The sequence below is a fragment of the Myotis myotis genome, unplaced genomic scaffold (genome assembly GCF_014108235.1).
Source record: "Myotis myotis isolate mMyoMyo1 unplaced genomic scaffold, mMyoMyo1.p scaffold_m19_p_9, whole genome shotgun sequence".
NCBI lineage: Eukaryota > Metazoa > Chordata > Mammalia > Chiroptera > Vespertilionidae > Myotis > Myotis myotis.
Window position 1 is genome coordinate 62,142,529 of NW_023416401.1, and position 25,122 is coordinate 62,167,650.

The following is a 25,122-nucleotide window of genomic DNA, read 5'->3' on the forward strand; positions in this document are numbered from 1 at the left end:
CACGGATACAAGAGCCAACTCATAGCTAATAATGATGAACTTTCACAGGAGGTGGAGGTAACTATACCCAGACTAGCAGACAATATGGTGTGGACCAGGGGTGGGCAAACTTTTTGACTCAAGGGCCACAATGGGTTCTTAAACTGGACCGGAGGGCCGGAACAAAAGCATGGATGGAGTGTTTGTGTGAACTAATACAAATTCAAAGTAAACATCATTACATAAAAGGGTACGGTCTTTTTTTTTTTTTTTTAGTTTTATTCATTTCAAACGGGCCGGGGCCGGCCCGCGGGCCGTAGTTTGCCCACGGCTGGTGTGGACAGTGAATCATGGGCAGAGTAACTTAATGGACACACATGAGAAATATCCTCAAATGTATGTGGACTGGTCCCTCCCTACCAAGTGCTGTCACCCACACCTACACTCCTGCTAACCCATGGGCAACTCCCTCCCCCCTACCCCCTTCCCACACACCTACAATGGTGGGATTCAGCCACAATGGCCATGACCACGAACTGTCATGGTATGGCCTTTTTGTCATGCTTAGCTTTATTGGGGCTTATTTGTCAATGAAGGCCCAGCAAATTCCCAAGTGTATTAAACTCACCCTGACACTGGTCCTAACAGGACTGGACATAAATTGGGACGGAACCTGGGCTTCCACTGAACCAGGAAGGGGGCAGCCTGGAGCCACAGAGCCAGGGAGATTCAGGCTGGGGGTCAGTCTGGCATTTCTCGAGAAGTTTTGAGCCCCAGATGCAGCCAGCACAGCTGCCCTCATATTAAGACAAAGTCCATTCCCCCAGGCACTGGCAAAGAGCAAATGCAAATCCAGCTTTATTAGTAAAAGGAAGTGGTGGACTTGGCTGGAAATTCCCACCTGGCCCAAGTGGTAGCCCCAAACCAAAAGGATGGAGGGAGGAAAGGAGAGGCAGACGAGGAGGGTACCAATGGGAATATGGTCTTGGAAGGAGACGACTCAGGCTCCGGGTGTGGGGAGGAGAGCAGGGAGGGAAGGGTGGCCATGGCCCTGCCATCTAGAAGGGTAGCAGCTCTTCCACGGGGATGTTGAGGGTGACATCCATGTCTGGGGTGCACCTGGTAAGGAAGAGCAACGAGAGGTGTGAGAGGCCAAGTCGGGGTGCCAGGGTTGTAGGTGGGGAAGCCTGTCCTCAGGGGAGCCCTGCTCTCGAGAACACTGGTACTTATTTGGGGAGCCCCATCTGTAGCCTCACAGCCCAGACACACAAACACTCAAAAATGAAAAAGGAATGGACAGGACTGGTGTTCCCCTACAGAGGTCTAAGGTCAAGAGGGAGCAGGAGCTCAGTTCTAAGATGCTGGGGCCCCTCAGGTGAGCTCTCTTTGAAGTCAGATGACTCCTTTGGAAACCTGGCTCTGTGTCACCTGTGTCTCCTACTTGCCCTCTCAGACCCTCAGTCCTCCTGTCGGCGCCTATGTAACAAGCACTCACTATGTGACAGACACCAGGTGGGCCTCAGTTTCCTCGATCAAAGGGGGGTAATGCCCTAACCGGTTTGGGTCAGTGGATAGAGCGTCAGCCTGCGGACTCAAGGATCCCAGGTTCGATTCCGGTCAAGGGCATGTACCTTGGTTGCGGGCACATCCCCAGTGGGGAGTGTGCAGGAGGCAGCTGACCGATGTTTCTCTCTCATTGATGTTTCTAACTCTCTATCCCTCTCCCTTCCTCTCCGTAAAAAAATCAACAAAATATATCAAAATAAAATTAACTAGTCCATTCATTCATCTTTCACCAATATTTTTTTTTTAAAGAAAAAGGGGGAGGGGTAATAATTCCGACCTCAGTCACTGGTAGGAACAAATGAGACCAGGCTGGCATGCAATAAATGCTCGTAAGGGACAGGCATTATTCTTCCCATACAGTAGCAAGAGGCAGGGAAGATGCCCAGGAAGTAGCAGAATGATCACATACTTGGGTCTCCGAAGCAGAACGTCTGCAAATGCGATCTCTCGGGGTTCCTGGGTCTGGACTCGGAGCCATTCCACCTCGGCCCTTAAATTGGGTATTTCCTCCTCAAACTCGTTGACAAACTGAGAGAGGGACACAGCAGGGGAAACTGAGAATCCACACGACCCCAACCAAAGGTAGGGAAGGGCAAAATGGGTGAGGAGTAGGGACTTCCGGGACCCCGGAGAGGGGCTTCTCTGGCAGGACAGGGCTGGCTCACAGATCAGTGACAATGCTTGATGGTCCTGAGAAAGTGAGGGGACCCTGGAGAACGCAGACAGGCTGCAGAGCAGAGGGCAGTGCTTGGTGATGAGGATTAATGAGGGCTGATGGGGATGGTGAAGGTAACTGACGACGGGAATGAAAATTAACACAAAAGGGTGGTGATGGTGACGTTACGAGAGGTGGTCAATGACAAGAATTAAGGGGTGATGATCAGGGGTGGCTGGTGACAGTAAAATGTGGTTGAGTAGGCAATGCTTGGTGATGTTGCTAATGGGTCATGCCCAGCGATGCTGGTCTCTGAGGCAAGGCCTAAGCCGCCACAAATCCCCTTCTCAGAGGAGGAGCAAGTGACAATGATGGCATTGCAAGGAGAGAGGCCAACACCGGAGTCCAAGACTCCTGAGCACCAGGTCAGGACAAGCTTGTCTCCCGCAGGTGCCAAGGACTTCCCACCCCTCTGCTCCCTCGGGGGGCAGGCGGGGGTGGAACCATCGCCACCCTGGCCACTCACTTTTCTGTACTTGTCTATGTACTTCTCCATGCTCTGGCTTTCCCGGGTCTTCTGCAGAAGAACGCCCTGAATGGGATGCTGGATTTTCTGTGAATGAAGGAGAGTCTGGCCCCACATGCCTCTTCCTGGGAAGCAGTGCATGCAGGGGGCCTGGAGGCCGAGGATGGGAAGGCAAGCAGGGTTGGGTGCCGGCGCTGGCTACTCACCACCACCAGAGAGCCCAGCAGCGTTTTTCTCTTCATCTGAATCTGATCAGACAAAGACCCCAGGACCATTTTGCATATCTTACTGAAGTCATCCAACTCATCCTGGGGGGCAGCAGGAGCATGTTGGCCACCGGCCCTGCCTCCCCCCGGGGCCAACAGGACAAAGCCAGGGGCTCACCTACCTGCTGGTTGTCCTTCACCTGCTCCAGCTGGTGCAGCAGGTTGGCAATCTGGACCAACTTGACGGGATACTCGTGGTCCATGTAAGTGCTCAGGAAGTTCACTTCCTCCTGGGTCTTCTTGATCTTGTCATTCAGCTGCTCCACCTGCTGCTTCAGGTCTGGAGAAGTCAGGGGGAGCAGGAGGCAGGATCCTCCCTCAAGGACCCCTCCCAGGATCCCAGGAGGCAAAGCTCTCCTTAGCCAGTGGATTGGGTTCTGGGCTGATGCGAGCTCACACGAGGCTGGGAGGTGGTGACTCTCAGCTAAGGCCCCAGAGAGTCTTCCACCCACTGAAGAAGCAACACGGGGTAGGAAGGGGAAACTAAACTGGTGCACGATCCCGAGACTAGTCCCAGCTCTGTCGACAACTTGCTATGTGACCCTCACTAAGACCTCCCTCCCTGGACTTCAGCCTCCTCGTTCTCACACCTGCAACACAAGCCCCGGGAGATGGGGCAACACTGGCTCCCGAGACGCAGCCACAGTCAGATTAAGACAAAGTCTGTCCTGCCGTCCTCCTTGGCGGGGACCCCCACTAGCTGATGCTTTCTGACTCGCCACACCGTCCCTCTGCTCAGAAGGCTTCTAATCTGCTCAGGGGAATGAAGCCACAGGCTCAGCAGGAGAGAGAGCGGGAGACCTGGGACCTGGCCCGGGCCCCAACTCCCACAGCGAACTTGGCAGGAAACAGAGGCAGGCTTGGGCTGGTTCTTGGCCGTTAGCTGTATAACCTTCGGCAGGCTGCTTCAATTCTCTTAGCCTCCGTTTCCTCATCTGTAAAATGGGAGACTATTCCCTCCCTCACAGATAGCTGCAGTGACTGAGTGTGCGCTCATAAAAATGAAGACACGTGGGACCTCGACCTGCTGAACACTCCATAGCAAGCCATTAGCTCCGGATGTTAACAATTCCATCTGCCTAAGCAGGGAGAAGATGGGCCTGCTGGTTCCAGAACAGTAGGTACAAGGTGAGGGCCCTGCAGCTGACCCCCCCAGCGGGCCAGGGGAGGATCGAGGAGTTTGCCTCGTGGATTCTTACAGCTCATCTTGGATTCCTCCTTCTCCTTCCACTCCTGCAGCTCACGGGTCATCTGCTGCAGCTTCTTCTTGTTGGAGTACCCCAAGCTGTTGATGATGGCCTGTGGGAGTGGTGGGGTGAGCTCGCTTCCCCCCCCTCCCCAAGAGCATGGCCTCTCAGGGAATTCAGCACTGCCGCCGAGGAGTCCTCAAACCCAGTCCCACTCCCAGGCCCAGGAACCTTTCCACGGCTAGAAAGCAGTCACCTACCCCCTCCCAACGTTGCCCTTTCCTACCACCCAATCAGCCAATGGCCCTACCACACCCAGGCACACGGCCCAAACCCAGGCAGCGGCCTCTACTCCCCTCTCTCACTCAACATGTCACCAAGTGGTCCGGCTGTCACACCCCAAACGCACTCGCAGCCACGCCCTTCTCTCCATCCCGGCTGCCACTACCTTACTCAGGTTTTCTCCATCTCCTGTCTGAGTATGACAACAGCTACCCCTCACTGGTCCTCCCCTTTGAGTGATGCTCCACACAGCAGTCAGAAGGACCTTTCTTTAAAAAACAGTGACCTGTCCCTCTCCTATTTAGAACTTTCCAACGGCTCCCCTTTGCACTGTAAACAAGATCCAAACCCCTTACCTTGTGTGGCAAAGCCTCCTCCCCCCGGCCTGGGCCAACCTCCTCTCTCCCTGATCCCTTCCTCCGGTCTGTCTGGCCACACTAAGCAACATGTGGCTCCTTGAGTTGGCTATGCTTCTCTCACCCCAGGCCTTTTATGCCCATTTTCTCTGCCTGGGACACTTTTCTGCTCTCTACAGTTAACACCTATGTCTGCATGTTTCAACCCAAGCACCACTTCCTCCAGGAAGCCTTCCCGATCCTCCCATGTCTGGGTTAGACAGATCCCCTAAGCTCTGAGTCCCTCAGCCCCATCAGTACCCACAGAGAGCCTTCTGACTGCCTGGGGCCCCACTGGAATGAGAGCTGGAGATCACTCTGCTAGCTGGGTGACCTTAAACTGACCTTGACCAAGTCACCTAGCCTATGTTTCTGTTTCTTCATAGGTAAAATAAAGATAATAGTAATTCCCAGCCCACAGGGTTGTTGTAAGGCTGCTTGAGAATAGACAAGCGCTTAGTATTGCACTTTGTAAGTATGTGCTGCTGGTGATGACAGCAGCTACCTTCTCTTGCACATCTACTGGGTGTGTACCAAGTACACCACAACCACGCCTTGGAATGGGTGCTATTGAGCCATTTTACACCACTCAGAGGTTAACTCAAAGTCTCTCAGCTAATAAGTACTGACGTTAGGATGAGCCCCCCAGTCCAGGTCTGATTCCGAAGCCCTGGTAGGTGGGGCCAAGTGTGTAAGAGATGTATCTTCCAGATGGAAGCAGCAGCTGTGCAATCGGCCAGGAGACCAGGAGAGGGCGCCAAAGCGCTCAGGAAGCAGCATGGTGGGCTGGACCGAGGCGCAGATGGCGGAGGCGGGGCTGCAGGGCCAAGGTGGAGCCTCACCCCAAAGATGTCCTGCTGCTGCAGCATCCCGCGTGTTTTCAGGGCTGAGCTGTCTTCCATGTCCTTGATGGTCGTGATCAGGTCTTGACTGAGCTTGGTGAGAAAGCCCTCCTGCTTGCAGAGCTCCTGGAGTGCGGCTCGCCGGCTCCTGAGCAACGCCTGCGCGCGGAGGGAGGAGGATGTGAGGTGGTGCTGCGCAGGGCGTGGCGGCCTGCGCATCCCGGAGCTCAGGGACCAATTCCCTCCGGCTGCACGCTCGCCCCCTAGTGGCCTCGACTGGTAAATGCAACCCATGCTGGGAGGCGGTTCCCCATTGTCAGCGGGTCACAGCACCGCCAACTATTTCATCCATTCTGAAATGCCCATTTTCCCATAATTTTACTTCTCTAAAGTGGCGATGCATCTCACAGTTGATGCCTGTCTCAATCTAATTGATATTTTATTAGTGAATAAATAAAATAAAGGTGCGACTTATTATCAATAGCTGCCTAAAATCAATGAAACATAGTAGTAGTAATTATTATAATAGAAAATGCCCCAGGTAGGTAAGGAGGTGGCAGAGGTAATGGGCCATGTCTGGAGAAGCAGGGAGGCAGAGTGGATGATGATCGCTAACATTTTTCACCAGGCAGCTGAACTGAGTAATCTCTCATTTCATACAATGCCCCTGGGGAAACAGTGAGGGTCTAAGGCAGTGGTTCTCAACCTTCCTAATGCCGCAACCCTTTAATACAGCTCCTCATGTTGTGGTGACCCCCAACCATAAAATTATTTTCCTTGATACTTACTTCATAACTGTAATTTTGCTACTGTTATGAATCGTAATGTAAATATCTGATATGCAGGATGTATTTTCAGGGGTCGCGAACCCTTACTAAGGGCTTAAGTCACCCCCAGCAAGTACAATAATCTACAATAATAACAGCAGTAACAATTGTTGAAGACCTACTATGGGTTGCACAGTGTGCCTCATTTGGTACATGTGGCACATGGTATCAGTTCATCCTCTAACAGCCCTATGTTTACAACTCTATTTTATTGATAGGTGTAAGCTCAGACAGGTTAAGTGACTTGCCCAAAGTCACACAGCCAGGACGTGGGGTCACCAGAACTGGAAAGGCAGACTTCTGACTATGCCTGTCTTTTCACTACACTAAGACAAGGAACTGAATGGGCTTAAAGCTGCAAGGCATGGCTGAACCTCAAAGTGATTAAGACGTGTATGTTAGGCCAGGACACACTTTGCTTCAAATCCCAGCTCTGGCCCTAGCCAGTGTTTCTCAGTGGTTAGAGTAACAGCTCACACACCGAGGGTCTTGGGTTCAATTCCTGGTCAAGGGCACATACTTGGATTGCAGATTCTATTCCAGGCCCCCCAGTCAGGGCTCCTGCAGGAGGCAACCAAGGAATGTTACTCTCACATCAATGTTTTTCTCTCTCCCTTCCCTTCCACTCTCTCTAAAAATCAATGGAAAATATCCTCAAGTGAGGATTAACAACAACAAAAATCCCACTCTGGCACTTACCACCTAAGGGAAACTGGGCACATTAGACTCCCAGAGCCCCCCTATACTGATTTCAAACATAGATAACTGCTACCCACTCAGAGAGCTGCTGTAAAAAAAAAAATCAGCGAGATCATATTCACAATCAAGCCGCTTAGTAGCAAGTCTCACACACTCAGAGAGCACTCAGTGAACAGGAGCTGATGCTGTTCTCACTGGCTCTCACCCTCCCCCTCTGCCATACCTATGTGCCCTCTTCTTCATTCCTTCTCTTTTTCCTTATTTTTCTGTCCTTTGCTAGAACCCCCCTCCCTTACCTATCCTCAGCTTTCATATTCCTCAGATAATAATAAAGTAATAGGGCAGCCCTAACCGGTTTGGCTCAGTGAATAGAGCATCGGCCTGTGGACTGAAAGGTCCCATGTTTGATTCCGGCCAAGGGCATGTACCTTAGTTGCAGGCACATCCCCAGTGGGGAGTGTGCAGGAGGCGGCTGATCGATGATGTTTCTCTCTCATCGATGTTTCTAACTCTCTATCCCTCTCCCCCTCCCTTACTCTCTGGGGGAAAAAATCAATGAAATATATTTTTTTTAAAAAAAGAGTAATAGGCCCTGACCTGTTTGGCTCAGTGGATAGAGCGTTGGCCTGCGGACTGAAGGGTCCCAGGTTCAATTCCGGTCAAGGTTGTGGGCACATCCTTAGTGGGGGGTGTACAGGAGGCAGCTGATCGATGTTTCTCTCTCATCGATGTGTCTAACTCTCTATCCCTCTCCCTTCCTTTCTGTAAAAAAATCAACAAAAATATTTTTTTAAATAAAATGAAAAAAAAAAGAGTAATAGGGCAAACCTATGTACGTATTATGTGCCCAACACTGTGTTAAGCACGTTATACACACTATCTCAGTTGGCACTATTATGCGTCCCACTTTACAGAAGCAGAAACAGTGAGAGGGTCAGTAAGTTATCCAAGGTCACACACAGCAGAGCTGTTGTCCTTGAAGTCTGGCTCCTAACCACTGCACAATCTTTTTGTTGTTCTTACTCCTCATCCGAGGGGAGTTCTTCCATTGATTTTCAGAGTGGAAGGAAGGGATGGAGAGACAGAGAGAGAAAGAAGAGGGCACATTGATGTGAGAGAGACACATCGATTGGTTGCCTCCCGCACATGCCACGACCAGGGCCGGGGATGATCCTGCAACCTCACTATGTGCCCTTAACCGGGACTCAAACCCAGGCACCGATGCACTAACCATTGAGAACACCAGCCGGGACCCACTCCACTATCTTGCCTCCACATCTCCACACCAAAATACCCAAAGATGGCCCACAGGGACCAGAGCATCTTGTGAAAGATGCCGGTCTCCAAGTCTCAGGTCCACTAAGCCAGCATCACTGGGGTTGGCATCAGGAATCTTACTTTTAACACACCCCACTTCAGGCCGACGCTCTATCTACTGAGCCAAACCGGCTAGGGCTCCCAGTGATTTAGATACACTACAGACCTCTGCCCTAGAAATCGATTTTCTCTGACCACCAGATCTAGAGTAGAAACCCTTCTTTGCCTCCTTCCTGACCCTTACTCCAATCTGTAATTACTAATTATAGTTTATAATTATGTCTCCCCTTTTCCAATGTATTTTTGTCCTAGGACTTATCACCAATCAACATAACAGGTATTTTTCTTATTACCTTGTTTCCTGTATCCCCCACTAAAATGTCACAGCCAGCCCTAGTGTTTGGCTCAGAGGATAGAGCGTCAGCCTGCAGTCTGAAGGGTCCCGGGTTCGATTCCAGTCAAGGGCACATGCCCGGGTTGAGGGCTCAATCCCCAGTGTGGGGTGTGCAGGAGGCAGCCGGTCAATGATTCTTTCTCATCACTGATGTTTCTATCTCTCTCTCCCTTCCTCTCTGAAATAAATAAAAGTATATTTAAAAAAATAAAAATAATAAAAATAAATAACATAAAATGTGACAGCCAGCACATGGGACATTACCAAGAGCTCCAGAAGTATGGGTTGAATACACTGATGGGGACCTATTCCCTGGGTTTTTAACATTCATTTGTCACCCTGGCCAGTTTTGTTCAGTGGTTAGAGCGTTGGCCCACAGACTGAAGGGTTTGGGGTTCGATTCAGGTCAAGGGCACATGCCTCTGTTGCAGGCTCAATCCTCCACCCGGTCTGAGCAAGTACAAAAGGTAACTAATCGATGTGTCTCTCTCACATTGATGTTTCCTCTCTCTGTGTCTCTACCACTCCCTTCCACGCTCTCTAAAAATCAATGGAAAAGATATTCTCAGGTGAGGATTAACCACAACTAGAAAATAAGCAAAATCCACTTACTGTTTCTCCCCACTAAAGGTCAGGCCCCATAACAGCACTAATTCTTAGTGCCATGCTCATGGCTGGGTCCCCAGCACCAGCCACGGTGCCTAGCACACAGTAGGCACTTTCTCAAGCATTGTGGATTGAATATGTAATTGTCCTGAGGCTAAGAGGCAGAGTAGGATCCTACCCATCTCCAAGAACAAACCAATGGGTAGTCTGTGCTCCCTTCCTGTCTCCCCTTGTCTCCCCAAGTCCCTGTGCCCTTAACCAGGAATCAAACCCATGCACCGATGCTCTAGCCACTATCTTGCCTCCACATCTCCACACCAAAATACCCAAGGACGCAGCCGCGCCCCAAGGACTCCTGTGAAAATCTGTCAGATCACTTCCCTGCTCTCCTCATAAGCCTCCTGGGTCTTCCTGTCTTACTCAGAGTAAAAACACCAAGTGCAATCATGGACTACAGGGCCGTATACAAGCTTTGCCCCTTGTCCTCGCATCCCAACATCTTTCCCCCTCATCAACTGCCCCAGCCACACTGACCTCACACCAACCTCAGAGCCTCTGCACTGAGGTTCCTCTACTTGAAACCTTCCTCCCTCAGATATTACCACCTTAGCAGCCTTCCCTGACCACCCCATCTAAAACAGTCACAGTCACTCCCTCCTCTGTGCCTCTCTAGCCCTCTAACCTTATCTTTATGCCTCTTCATAGCAGTTAGCATCACCACACATCTATATAAACAAAAGCCTAATATGCAAAGTGTCCCCTCGGGAGTTTGACCGACCCGGAGTTTGATCGCTCACTATGACTTGCGCTGACCACCAGAGGGCGGTGCATAACGAAGGGAGGCCATGGCCGGCAGCCAGCAACTGGGGAAGGGAGGCCACGGCTGGCAGCTACTAGGGACCCTACCCGTGCACAAATTTCATGCACTGGGCCTCTAGTATTATATATTTGTGTTGTTTACTGTCTGTCTCCCCCAGTAGAATGTGAGCTACCTAATGTCAGAGGCCACATCACGGGTGAATCCCCACACTTAGAACAGGGCTTGGCACATGGGTGTTCCATAAATATTTGTTGACTAAGTAAACAAATGAATGACTACAAGAGACAGTATCAGAAATTGGTAGCACAGGTTTTAGAGCCAAATTGTCCAAGTTCACGTTTTTTATCAAACAAAAATACATGAACACTTCTAAAGTCAGGAAAAAATAACACCGGAAATATGAGTTTCTCCTTTAAGAATGCTGGGCGGCCTCTAAATCATTTTGCAAAACTGAAGGTTAAAGGGGTAAAAAGGTCTCAAAGCAAATACATTTTCCCCTATTTCTTTGTACAGCAGTCATTGCTCATTGAGCTATTAAACACTTTCCTGGAGAAGGTAAGAATTCTTCTATAGTATTCGATAGTACTTACAGTATTTAGTATTTCACTTCTTGCTGTAGACATGAAAGCCCCCTCCTTCTTTTAGTCATTTCAAATATTTTGGAACATTGTCCCAAACCATGTAAAACAATGGACGATGAGAAAATTAATTATCCAAAATTGTGTCAGCTGATGTAGAAAAATTAATTGTAAGCTTCTAAGCCTTGTTTCAAAATGCAGTGTATTCCATGAAAGTAATTTACTAGGAATGTTTAAATGAATAAGCCACATTCCTAATGCCCGGAAATGAAAAGGGACTCTGATGGTTTTCCACAAGTGGCCGGCGCAGGTCTGCTACCGCCATCCCCATGCCCCTGCCCGGGGGCCCCAGCACCTTGGGAGGGTGCTCCAAATACCCTCATTAGCCGGAGCTTCATCTTCCCAGAGTCCACCTTCCCTCTGCACAGGTCTTGTGGATTCCCCAGCTGGCATGTCCTCAACGTGGGAGACTTGGAATGCCCTAGGGCACGGTACAGGGCAGAGAGAGTTGGGGGTATAAGCAGGCCTGGGTCAGGTCCCAAGGAATGCACCACCCATGAGAGATGGTCCAAGCCCCAGCCCGAGCCACAGACAGCTTTACAATGTGTGACAGTGAGACAAAGGATGAAACTCATATCCCTCATGAAAGCCCAGGCAACTTCCACATACCCAGTGACCGTGGGTACAAACAGAGGGGGGAGAGAGGAACAGGAATCAACCATGTGCCCCCAATCTCTCCCACCAACCCGGCCAAAGGCAAGCTCAAACAGGGCAAGGGTCAAGAGCAAGAACTAATGAGCCAGGCCGCCTGGGTTTGAACCCAGGCTCTGCCTCGTATCAGCTGTGTGACCTTGGGCATGAATCAGGATCTCTCTGTCCCTCAGTTGCCCCCACCATGCCTACCTGATAGGGTTGTCATGGAAGTTAAATAAGAAGTTACTGCATTTTGAAGTGTTTGGAAGAGCACCTAACACGCACTGAGGACTGAACACACATCATTAGCTGTCACTGTTATAATGACCTGAGCACTGGGATCAGGACCACGCCATCAGCACAGAAGCTACACAGAACTCCAACTGCCTGTCTCTGAAATACCTATAAAAGCTGTGTGGTCCTGCCAGAAAAGGAAGATAGGAGAATAATTCTGACCAAAATAGGGCATGTGGAGGGCATGTCCTGAGAGTCGCTGGGTCCTCTCGGCAAGTCCTGCACGCAGGGCATGAGACAGGTCACCGGAACGCTGCAGCCCCTACCAGAGCCCCTGCCTCCGTGCAGCACAGTTCATTTCAGAAAAATACTCCTTCTTTAATGAATCAATACCTCAGCCCTGGGAAAGTTTAATATTAAGTATTAAAGTAATGAAGTTAAAATAATTTTGTGTGAACATTAGGAATTATCTGTACAGTACCCCTACCCCTCCGCCGCCATCCACGGTTTAACTTTCTGTAGTTTCAGCTACCCAGTCAACAGGGGTCCAAAAATATATAATGGAAAATTCCAGAAATAAACAATTCATAAGTGTTACAGTGCCAACTGTTCTGAGAAGCGTGATGAAATCTCACGACGCCATCCAGACCATCCCTCCCAGGGCGTGAAGCATCCTTCTGCCCAGCATCTCCACACGGTACATGCCCCCTGCCCGTTAGTCGCTTAGCAGCCATCTGGGCTACCAGGTCCACTGTAGGTGTCACTGTGGGTGTTCAAGTCATCCTCACCTTACTTAACAATGGCCCCAAAGCACTAGAAGTGATGCTGCCGATTGAGATGTGCCAAAGAGAAGCCATGTAGTGCTTCCTTTAGGTGAAAAGATGAAAATTCTCATCAAGGAAAGAAAGAAAAATCGTACGCTGAGGCTGCTAAGGTCTATAACAACGAATCTTCTACCCATGAAATTGTGAAGAAGAAAAAATAAATCTGTGCTAGTTTTGCTGTCGCACCTCAGACTGCACAAGGTACAGCCACTGTGCATGGTAACCGCTTAGTCAAGATGGAAAAGGCATTAAATTGGGGGTGGAAGACATGACATCATCGTGGCTCAATGATCCTCCTCCTGACACACCATCAGGTCAGTAGTAGCCAAATGCTACCTCAAAAAGCCTACTTCACTCACCTCACTGCACCTCATCACGTAGCACTGTATCATCTCACATTATCACAGAAAGAAGGGTCAATAATCTGAGAGAGACCACAGTCACATAACTTTTAATACAGTATATTGTTTGATTGTTCACCTTTGTTTTCTTTTTTCATAGCGTAGTCATTCTCTGCGTTTTTCAGGAAAATCACCCAATCCAGTTTCCAGGTCCCTCAGGGGCTAATCCTTGGCTAAGTAAGGACCAGCTGAATGTATACACTTAGGATTAGACATATGTACCTTATCTTAAGGCAAATCATGACCCAAAGGTCATAATTACAGGGAATGATATTTTGGTCGCAATAAAACAAAGATCCTTCTAATCACAGGGCTGTCTATTCCCAGAACGGGCTGCGCACGTGAGGGCAGGCACTGGTGGGTGGCAGGCTCCCATCCCTGCAGCAGTTCCCATGCAGGTCTAGTGTCCACCTGTCAGGGACGGGGTGGACAGGGGTCACCTTGGCCTCTGACTCTGCTTCCAACTCCTCCAGATTTTAGGGGTTCTTTTTTTTGCATTTTCCTACAAACTTTTTGCTATGCATTGACATAGTAAATATAAGTAAATAAATATGGGGTTAAAAAACAATTAGGCTCACCCAGCCAGCATGGCTCAGTGGTTGGGCATCAAGCTATGAACCAAGAGGTCACGGTTCGACTGCCGGTCAGGGCACCTGCCCGGGTTGTGGGCTCGATGCCCAGTGTGGGGCGTGCAGGAGGCAGCGGATCATGATTCTCTCTCATCATTGATGTTTCCATCTCTCTCTCCCGCTCCCTTCCTCTCTGAATAAAAATAAAATAAAAATCAATACAAATATATATTAAAAAATAATAATTAGGCTCTTTCCATTCAAGACCATATTGTGTTTTGTCCCTTATTATTACCTATCATGGGAATGGCCACGTGCGTAGCTGTGTTGCGACACAGTCTAGCTTGCTACATACTCTGGCACTGGTAGTTGCTTGTCATGATAATACCCAGCCAGGCAGCTGCCTCTCACCATAGTAGCTGCTGGTCACTGACTTTTCTACTTTATTAGTAGTAATTATTGTTTTGTTTTAAATATATTTTTATTGATTTCAGAGAGGAAAGGAGAGGAAAAGATAGAAACATCAATGATAATGCCCTAGCTCATGTGGCTCAGTGAATAGAGCGTCAGCCCGCAGACTGAAGGGTCCCAGGTTTGATTCTGACCAAGGGCACATGCCTGGGTTGCAGGCACAAAACCCGCCTCCCCCCAGTAGGGGACATGCAGGAGGCAGCCAATCAATAATTCTCTCTCATCATTGATGTTTCTATCTCTCTCTCTCTCCCCCTTCCTCTCTGAAATCAATAAAAAATATATGTATATATAAAAAAACATAAGATTACCCATATTTAGAAGTTTATTTTATTAGATGTACAAAAATTGTTTAAATACCCAATGGTTTTTGTTAATCAGATAAGTGAACTATTTAGAAATGAAAATAAATATACTAAATTTTTTAATGGGACTTAAAGGACATAGGGGAATTTAATTAACCAAGTTCCAAAATCCCTCTTATAAGTATTTATAAAAATAATAAGATTTGTAAATTGAACTTAAGTGCTTAGAAAGATCTGTAGCTTTAATAATGGGTATTTCTTTTCATTCATGGTAGCAGCCCTGATTTATCTTTTCTTTTTAATTAAACTTTTTTTTTAATCCTCACCCAAGGATATTTTTCCATTGATTTTTACAGAGAGTGGAAGAGAGAGGGAAAGACAGAGAGAAATATCCAAGTGAGAGAAACACATTGATTGGTTGCCTTCTGCACACACCCTGACCAGGGCCCGGGCAGGGGAGAAACCTGCAACCGAGGTATGTGCCCTTGACCAGTATCAAACCTGGGACCCTTTGGTCCGCAGTCTGACGTTCTATCCACTGAGCATAACCAAGTAGGGCTTAATTAAACTTTTTATTTTGAGATAAGTTCAGGTTACATGCAGTTTTAAGAATACAGAGAAATCCTATGTACCCTTAACTCAGTTCCTCACAATGGCAGCATCTTGCAAAACTAAGTACAATGTCACAACCAGGATATTAACATTAAGAAGGGCAAGATTAAACAGAGAAAAGAAAAAAAAAAGAAGAAGAAGGGCAAGATAGCCCAGCCAGCGTGGCTCAGTGGTTGAGTGTCGACCTATGAACCAAGGGGTCACAGTTCAATTCCCAGTCAGGGCACATGCCCAGGTTGTGGACTCCATCCCCAGTGTGGGGTGCGTAGGAGGCCGCCAATCAATGATTCCCTCTCATCATTGATGTTTCTATCTCCCTCTTCCTTCCTCTCTGAAATCAATGAAAACTTTTTTTTTAAAAGGGCAAGATAGTTCCCTAACCACAGGATCACTCATGCTGCCTTTTACAGGTACGCCCACTTCCCTTGCCTTACCATCCTCTTCCCACCTCTGTCCCTAACTGCTAGCAATCACTAATCATTTTTGCATTTCCATAATTTTGTCATTCCCAGAACATCATATAAATGCAATCATGGTATGTATCTGGGATTAGCTGCTTTTTTTTTTTTTCTCAGCAAAATTCTCTGGAGATTCAGCCAAATCATTGAATGTTATCAATAGTTCTTTCCTTTTCATTGCATGAAACTGATGTTCTATGGTATGGAGGGATCATAGACTGTTTAACCATTCACACATTGAAGGATATCTGGGTTGTTTCTAGTTTGGGAGTATTATAAATAAGGCTGCTATGAAATATTCATGCACCGTAAGTTTTCATTTCTGGAATAAATGTGCAAGAGTGCAATTGCTGGAATTGCGTGTTTAGTTTCATTAGAAACTGCTATATTCTTTTCCAGAATGGCTGTTCCATTTTACCGTCCCACTAGCAATGAATGCATGATAGAGTATCTCCCCTTTGCCAGCTTTTAGTGTTATCACCATTTTTCATTTTAGCCATTCTGATAGGTATGCAGTGACATCCCTTTGTAGTTTAATTTGCATATTCCTAATGGATAATGATATTGAGCAGCTTTTCATGTGTTTTATCATCTGTATATCCTCTTCAGTAAAATGTCTCTTTATATCTTTTGCCCATTTTCTAACTGAATTGTTTTTCTGTTGAATTTGAGAATTCTTGATATAGTCTACATAGCAGTTCTTTGTCAGCTATGTGGTTTGCAATATTTTCTCCAAGTCTAAAGCTTGTCTTTTCATCCTCTTAACAAAGTCTCTCACAGAACAAAAGGGTGTGTTTTTTATGAAGCCCGATTTATTAATTATTTCATTTTTCTTTTATAGATCAAGCTGTTTGTGTACAGTTTAAGGACTCTTTCCTTGGCTCAAAGATTTTTCTCCACTATGATTTTTTCTAAAAGATTTACACTTTTGCATTTAATTTTTATTTCTCCACATTTCGGTTAATTTTTGTGTAAGTTGTGAGACTTAAACTGAGGTTCCTTTTTTGTCTATGGATGTCCAATTGCTCCAGCACCATTTGTGGAAAAGGCTTTCTTTCCTCCACTGAATTGCTTTTGCACTTTTGCCAAAAATCAGTTGGGTCCTGGCCAATGTGGCTCAATGATTGGAGTGTCTCTCCACACACTGAAAGGTCAAGGGTTCCTGGTCAAGGGCAGTACGTGGGTTGCAGGTTCAATCCCTGATGCTGGTCAGGGCTCATGTGGGAACAACAATTGATGTGTCTCTCTCACATCAATGTTTTTCTCTCTCCCTTTCTCTCTCTCCCTCTCTATCTCTCCCACTTGCTCCCTCCCTTCCACTCTCTCTAAAAATCAATGGAAAAAATATCCTCGGGTGAGGATTAACAAAACAAAAAAATCAGTTGGGCCCTAGTCGGTTTGGCTCACTGGATAGAGCATCGGCCTGGGGACTGAAGAGTCCCGGGTTCGAGTCCAGTCAAGGGCATGTACCTTGGTTGCAGGCACATCCCCAGTAGGAGGTGTGCAGGAAGCAGATGATCGATGCTTCTCTCTCATCGATGTTTCTAACTCTCTATCCCTCTCCCTTCCTCTCTGTAAAAAATCAATAAAATATATATATATTTTTTAAAAAATCAGTTGGGCATATTTGTGTGCCTCTATTTCTGGTTTCTCTATTCTGTTCCATTGACCAATGTGTCTCTCTGCCAATAATATGCTGTCTTTATTATTATAGCTATATAGTTGGCCTTAAAATCATGTAAACTGATTCTTCCCATGCTATTCTTCTTTTTTCAAAATTGTCTTATCTATTCTAGGGCCTTGCTTTCCTATATAAATTTTAAAATAAACCTGTCTTTGTCTAACAAAACATTGCTGGAATTTTGATAGGAACTGTATTAAACATATACATCAATTTGGGGGAAATTTATATCTTTGCTATGTTGAGTCTTCCAATCCATGAACATGGTATGTCTCTATATTCACTTAGGTCTTTGATTTCTTTCACCAGCATTATGTAATTTTCAGCATACAGATCCTGTATGTTTTATTAATTTTATACCTAAATATCATTTTCTTTTCTTTTTTTACTTCAGACAGGGAGAGTCAGAAACATCAATGAGGAGAGAGGATCATTGTTCAGCTGCCTTCTGCATGCCCCACACTAAGAATTGAGCTTGCGACCCCGGACATATGGCCTGACTAAGAATCAAAATGTCACCTCCTGGCTCACAGGTCAATGCTCAACCACTGAGCTATGCCTATGCCAGCCAGGCCAATCATTTCTTTAAAGTGACTGTAAATGTATTGTCTTAAATTTGGTTTCCACATATTCATTGTTACGCCAGATGACTGTGTCCACTCACCACCCTAAGAGCCCACCTTCTTCTTTCCAGTTTTCAGAGTCTCTCTGTTTGTGTGTTATACCCAACATGTTTTAGTTGTAAAAGGGAGGAACAGAAAGGAACAGGGCTACTCCATCTTGGTAGAGATGATCGATTTCCCTTGAATACACAAAACTGTCCTCAAGGACAGGACTTTGCTCAGAACGTGTTACCAACCTAAGCTTCAGTTTCCTCGTCTGTAAAATGGTGATAACATCATCTCCTGTCATTGTAAGGAGTGAACTAGATGATGATCTCCTATGTCAAGGGTAAAATGTTGTGTAGTTACATGTTTGAGACTGGAACCATGAGTTCTTTGTGACTAGAAACCCAATCTGTCTCCTTCACTATGAGTCAACAACACTCAGAGCGATGCCAGGCACATGGGGGCTCTGAAAAGCTGCCGCTGAATGAATATATGAATGAATGAATGAATGAATGAATGGGGCCTCTACTACAGAGCCTGGCACAAAATAAATCCTCAGCAAATGGTAGCTATTTTTAGCATTATGTATACAGTTGCATAGGACAGGAATCTTGGTGCCTATTTCCACAGGAAAGGAAACTGAGGTTGTGACAGGTTACTTAGATGGAACTGCCAGCAAGAAGGGAAACTGGAACACCAACTCAGGTCTGCATCTCTCCAGTGCTCACACTCTCTCCAGCTATATGTAGGTTTAAGACTGTGCCTGCCCTGGGTCCTGCCCTGGTCGGTTTGGCTCAGTGGATAGAGCGTCGGATTGCAGATCGAAGGGTCCCAGTTTTCGATTCTGATCAAGGGCTCGTACCTTGGTTGCAGGTTCCTCCCCAACCCCAGCCCTGGTCGGGGCACATGCAGGAGGCAACCAATCAATGTGTCTCTCTCACATCGATGTTTCTCTCTGTCTTTCCCTCTCCTTTCCACTCTCCCTAAAAATCAATGGAAAAATATCCTCGGGTGAGGATCAACAAAAAAAGAAAGAAAGAAAGACTGTGGGTCCTAAAGCCAAATTGTCAGATGTCACAGCCTGGCTATGCCCCTCCTCACTGAGTGATCTTGGGAGTGACACCTGTCTGTGCCTCACCTGTAGAGGAGGTGGCAATAACAGCACCCTCCTCACACGCTTGTTCGGAAGATTAAATGAAGTGATACCTGCAACGTGCTGAGAGCAGTATCTGGCGCGTAATAAGTGCTTGGCATATGTTAACTACTCTTGTTCTTGTTGTGGTTGTGTCTGTTATGTATCTCACTGGCTTCTCAGTGAAAGAAAAGGGCAAGAGTTTCATTACAGATGCTGTCTGAATAGAGTCTAGGGCTCTAGACAAAAATCCTATCACCACCACCAGGCCTTAGCTCATCACTTTACATCAATGACTCTCAAAAGGGGTGTTTTAGGTACCTAGGCAGAGTTTTCACAAATACTGGGGGGCCCAACTGGCATCTGCGGGTGGGAGCCAGGGATGCTAGACATCCCCCAGAACAGGACAGCCCCACAGAACACAGAATTCCCCTAGGTTCTACCTGACTTTCCAAAGTCCTCTCAGATATCGAGGTGAAAACGCTATTTATAATGGTCTTATCCCAGAACCTGACTGTGGGCCACATATAAACACAAAGAATATTTTGCGCTCAAGCTGGTTTGGCTCAGTGGATAGAGTAGGAGCCTGCAGACTGAAGGGTCCCTGGTTCAATACCAGTATAGGGCACATACCTCAGTTGCAGGCTCGATCCCCAACCCTGATCTGGGCACATGCCGGAGGCAACCAATCAATGTGTCTCTTTCGCATTGATATTTCTCTGTCTCTCCCCTTCCCTTCCACTTTCTCTAAAAATGAATGAAAAATATCCTTGGGTGAGGACTGACAGAGAGAGAGAGAGAGAGAGAGAGAGAGAGAGAGAGAGAGAGAGAGAGAAAGAGAGAATTTTGCAGAGGTTTACTCTAATGCTGAATTTTCCAAGGAAGCAGCTATAATCAAGAGAAAGATCATGCTTTGTTTTGTTTGGAATTTACCAAAAGATGGGTACCACTTTGTAAATCACGGCAGCAATGAAAAATCGCCCTGGTATTACCACATGTCAGTCTGCCTTTGCAATTGTTACATTCACCAGGACTCTACAGCAAGCATGTCAAACTCGCGGCCCACAGGCCACATGCAGCCCACAATGAATATTTTTGCAGCCCAGACAATATAACGGTATGTAAGAAACGTTTTAGTAAAAGTTTCATAACTTAATTTTTACAATACCCTGTTATACGTAATTATTAATAATGAACTACAACGTTCGCTAATGACTGATTACTATAATCGTGTTGCAGTCATTTCTCTTACAAGCCTTACATGCAGGCGCACCATTTCTCTCCACTAATACTAGCAGCGAATATTTGAACAGCTGATTGCCATGTCACTAGTCTTGGACTAACCTGTTTGGTGTGCACAACAGGAAATATTTTGCTTTCAGAGAACAATAGGTTTATTTGCATTACGCTTATTAATTTGTGCAGTTATTCAGTGTCTGCTAGGTTAATGTTCAAGAAAAAATACTGCCCTAACCGGTCTGGCTCAGTGGATAGAGCGTCAGCCTGCGGACTCAAGGGTCCCAGGTTCGATTCCGGGCAAGGGCATGTACCTTGGTTGCAGGCACAACCCCAGTAGGGAGTGTGCAGGAGGCAGCTGATTGATGTTTCTAACTCTCTATCCCTCTCCCTTCCTCTCTGTAAAAAAATCAATAAAATATATTTTAAAAAAAAAAGAAAAAATACTAATTTTTATTAAAATGTTCTATTATTTTATGTTAACAATGACTCATTTATTTCAGCCCTTTGTATTCAGCATGTCTCTATCGAAATAATCCTACGTTTCTATGAAAATTGAAGCTTCTGTTTTTTTGCAGCCCACATAAACTTAAACCTTGTTTATTTGGCCCGTGTTAGCCTTTGAGTTTGACATGCTTGCTCTACATCTATGAGGAAGCTTCTGATGACTTTATCATATCTTCTAGTGGAGTCCAACCTGAGCATTTACATATTGAAATACGTTATTAAACAATAAAAAATTTTACTTTTTCTTTACAGTTAGGGTATTATATTATTTCTTTGTTATATCTGTAGGTAGGTTATATTATCTATGAAGTTTATTTCAGGATAGGAATATTACAAAATATTTGTTATTAAAATGAGGGTTGGGTCTGGCAAGGTTGAGCAACAATGCTTTAAAGAGATCATCTCATTTAATTCTCACAACAATCCTATCAGGTGAGCACAGAGGAATAAATGATTTTCCCAAGAGAGTAAAAGGCAGAGCCAAGATCTGAAGGCATGTCTGCCTGGCAAGGCCTTGAACTCCCCAGGAAAGGCATGACAATGACGTGGCAGAGATGACCCTGACTTCACCAAACCCGATTTGCTTTTCCTCCTGGACACACAGCCGGGCTACATTTCCCATCTCCCTCTGTAGTTAGGAGTGGTCAGATGACTGAGTTGTGGCTACTGCCTGGAAGTGATATTGTGTCACTTCAAATCTGGGCCCTGGGGAAAAAAATAACTGCCCACAAAATCATCCATATTCTTGCTTAGAATGTCAAGGCCTTACAAAATGTCATAGCCACAAGGCAAAGGAGCCCAGGTCCCTAAATAATCATGCAGAAAAGATTACCTCCTCCTGCCCAGTTGCACAAATGTCCCTTGACATATATGAGATATACGCTTCTGAATTAATACTTGATATCTGGGGATTGTTGGTTAAAGCAGTGAGCCTCCCCTAAAATAAATGGAGTCACCAAGGGCCAAGGGCATTCACTCTGCCTGATCCCCAGCTCCCAGCCCAGCCCAAAGTGCCTCTGCTCACCTGGCTGGTCACTCATCCAAGGCTTCATTTTGGTTTTCTTACGAACACTGGTTTGCAGGACTGGAAGCGCAGCGGAGGGCTTGACTTTATGTTTGGACTGCTGCCCTGAAACATAATCCTACCAGACAAAAAAATCAGTCACACAGCCTTGTTGGTTCAAATTCCAGCTTCAGCCCTCTAACTAGTTTGGCTCAGTGGATACAGAGTCAGCCTGCAGACTTAAGGGTTAACAGGTTCGATTCTTGTCAAGGGTGCATGCCCGGGTTGTGGGCTCGATCCCCAGTAAGGAGCATGCAGGAGGCAACCGATCAGTAATTCTCTCTCATCACTGATGTTTCTCTCTCTCCCCCTCTCCCTTCTTCTCTGAAATCAATAAAAATATATATCTCTTTTTAAAAAAATTCCAGCTTCCCCCTTTATAGATATCAGTGACCTTGAGCAAGTGACTTTACCTCTCTGAGCCTCAATTTTCTCATCTGTAAACTGGGTCTCATTATAAACCTACCTCCATAGGTTGGTGTGAGAATTCTGAGAGAGATTTGTAAAGCATGTGGTAAGTGCTCCATAATGTCAGCTATCACTCTTATCAGCCAGCCTGAATTTCCTAAGCACATCCAGGCTGTGAGGTGCTCAGAACTGTGAGAAACAGAAGGCATGAAAAAGACCCAACGGGAACCAGAATAGAATCATAGATAAATAAGGGAGCAGCATAATACACTTACACCCTTACATTCTGATAAGGTGGTAAGAAAACTGCGGTTCAAAGGCATGCCTCGGTCCCAGAGCAAATGTGTGACACATCGGGCCTGGAACTCAGATCTCAGGACTCTACCACCTAAGCCTGTAGCTTCCACGGGAATGGAGAGCAGGAGGACTGCGGGCTCGGGATCAGCGAACCTCTCCCCTCCTCCCCCAGCCCCTCCCGTACTCACCGGAGTCTGGGACTTGGGGACTGTAGAGCGACTCCTAGAGTCGGTAGGTCTGAAAAGAGTTAGGGCGGGAAAGACCTTCCATCACTGCCAGCCCGTGGGGGTGCAAGCAGCAAACATGAAACAGGCGTGAGGTCTCGAATCCAAAACCGCAGTTTCCTAGGGACGCAGCCAAGCCAGAACCCAGAGAGCGCCAGGGAGAGGCGGGGCTCGGGAGCTGTGGGCGAGGGGGGGGGGGGGGGGGGGGCAAAAGACCGCGGAGAACCCCCCTCGCCCGCCCCCCGTGGGCGGGAGGCCGATGCATGCGCACTTCACCACCTCGCGGTACTCTTTTACCTACTTTGGAAAGACATGCGCCATTGGGGGAAATGGGAAATGGAAGAAGAGTCGGGGGAGTCCGCGGGGCACCGATCTCTTGGGGTTCCTACTTATTCGTCTTCTCCAACTTCCTAGACTCAGCGTGGATCGCGTGGCAACTCAGGCTACTCAGACTTCCCTTAGAGACCAGACGCTTCAGCTGGGTCTCCGTCTCCAAGGAAACGGACGCAGACTACGGAGTGCCCAGAGGGACCAATCTCGCAGGGCAAATGTAGCTCTGGACACATTCTTTTCAACTTGGTTTCAAATATCCCTCAGCTGGCTTCGCCCAACAGCCTGGAGAATTATGTCATATTTTTACTCTCATCAAACCTCCATGACTTCCTTCCCCATCCTTACTTTTTTTTTTAAGGGAAGGGAAGGAAGAAAGGGAGGAAGGAACAAATCCTCACTCTTTTTTTTTTTAAAAAAAATATATTTTATTGATTTTTTACAGAGAGGAAGAGAGATAGAGAGTTAGAAACATGGATGAGAGAGAAACATCAATCAGCTGCCTCCTGCACATCCCCCACTGGGGAAGTGCCCACAACCCAGGCACATGCCCTTGACCAGAATCAAACCTGGGACCTTTCAGTCCGCAGGCCGACGCTCTATCCACTGAGCCAAACCGGTTTCGGCCAAATCCTCACTCTTGAATTTGCTTCCTATTTCACTAAGAAAATCTTGGGATCAGTAAACTCAAAAGCTCACATCACCTTATTTACCCACCTACTTGCCTCTCTCCTGTGACTATGTATAAACTGCCTACTGAGACCAACTCCTACAATTATGCACTGAATCCTATTCTCTTACTTTCTCTATTTCCCCAGCAATTCACCCCGTTTTCTCCCATCACTCTTTTCTCTGTATTATTCTCATTGTCACACCAACATATATTAATATCTTCTATTGAAAAAAAAAAGTGAATATGCCCCGCCAGCATGGCCTAGTGGTTGAGTGTCAACTTATGGCAGGAGGTCATGGTTCAATTCCCAGCCAGGGCATATGCCCCGGTTTCGGGCTCAGTCCTCAGTGTGGGACATGCAGGAGGCAGCCGATCAATGATACTCTTACATCATTGATGTTTCCATCTCCCTCTCCCTTCCTCTCTGAAATCAATAAAAATATATTTTAAAAAAATTTTTTTAAGTGACCACTTCCATCCAGCTCCCCTCCCATTTCTGCATCACTTCACAGCAAAACTCTTAGAGGTTTGCCTACTGTTTGCCATTCCTTTCTGCCTCTTCGGCCAGGCTTTCACTTTCCCCGTCTCCACGGAAACTCCCCTTGTCAATCAATACCACTAGTGACCTCCACTTTGCTAAACCTCCTCTTACCTGGCCTATGTGCAGCGCTTGGCACAGTGGGCCACTCCTTCCTTGGCACACTTTCTAAACTTGGCATCCAGGAAACCACGTCAGGGTTCCTTCCTACCTCCTTTTCTTCTCTTGCTGGCCCCTCCCCTTCTCCCTTTATTACTGGATTGCCCCAGTAATACCTGCTTTCACTCCATGTGCTCCCTTCCAGTCTTATGACTGCAGATGCCATATCTACCCAGATGCTTCCCAGCCTCACCTCTTCAGCCTCTTCCCTGAATTCCTGTCACACACAGCCAATTGTCTGCTCAATATCTCCATTTGGACACCTAATAGGCAACTAGCATGCATTCTTTCCCCAGAAACATTTTCACCCTTCTCAAAATGACAGCTCTTCCTGAAGTCATCCTTGACTCATCTTTCATCCCACATCCAAGTCTGTCAGCAGTACCTTTAAAGTATGTCTGGAATCAGGCCACTTACTACCGTCACCCACACACATACCCTGCTTTCCTCTCGTGCCTGGCCTCCAGTATCAGCTCCCACTCTAGCCCCACTCCAGTTCTCTCTCCACACCCCAGATTTGCCATATACAGCATAAACAAAAAATGCCTTCCGGCCCTGGCCAGGTAGCTCCATTGGTTAGAACACCGTCCCAATAAGCCAGGGTTGTGAGTGTGTCTTCCTTGTTTGTTTGTTTGTTAATCTTCACCTGAGGATATTTTTCCATTGATTTTTAGAGACAGTGGAAGGGAGGGGGAGAAACAGAGAGAGAAACATCCATGTGAGAGAAACACATCAACTGGGTGCCTCTCGCACGCACCCT

General features: G+C 46.9%; 1 protein-coding gene across 1 annotated transcript; it reads right to left on the reverse strand.

The window, feature by feature from the left end:
* Window positions 1-581: 581 nt before the first annotated feature.
* CUNH20orf96 (chromosome unknown C20orf96 homolog) lies at window positions 582-23,114 on the reverse strand. The gene is made up of 11 exons (XM_036322721.1): window positions 22,964-23,114; window positions 22,627-22,675; window positions 21,695-21,812; window positions 11,317-11,420; window positions 5,699-5,857; window positions 4,192-4,291; window positions 3,115-3,272; window positions 2,933-3,034; window positions 2,727-2,813; window positions 1,955-2,073; window positions 582-1,098 (listed from the first exon to the last, which is right to left on the reverse strand). The coding sequence occupies exons 1-11, from the start codon at window positions 22,981-22,983 to the stop codon at window positions 1,038-1,040; spliced, it is 1,077 nt and encodes a 358-aa protein (XP_036178614.1). The 5' UTR covers window positions 22,984-23,114; the 3' UTR covers window positions 582-1,037.
* Between the last annotated feature and the right edge of the window lie 2,008 nt (window positions 23,115-25,122).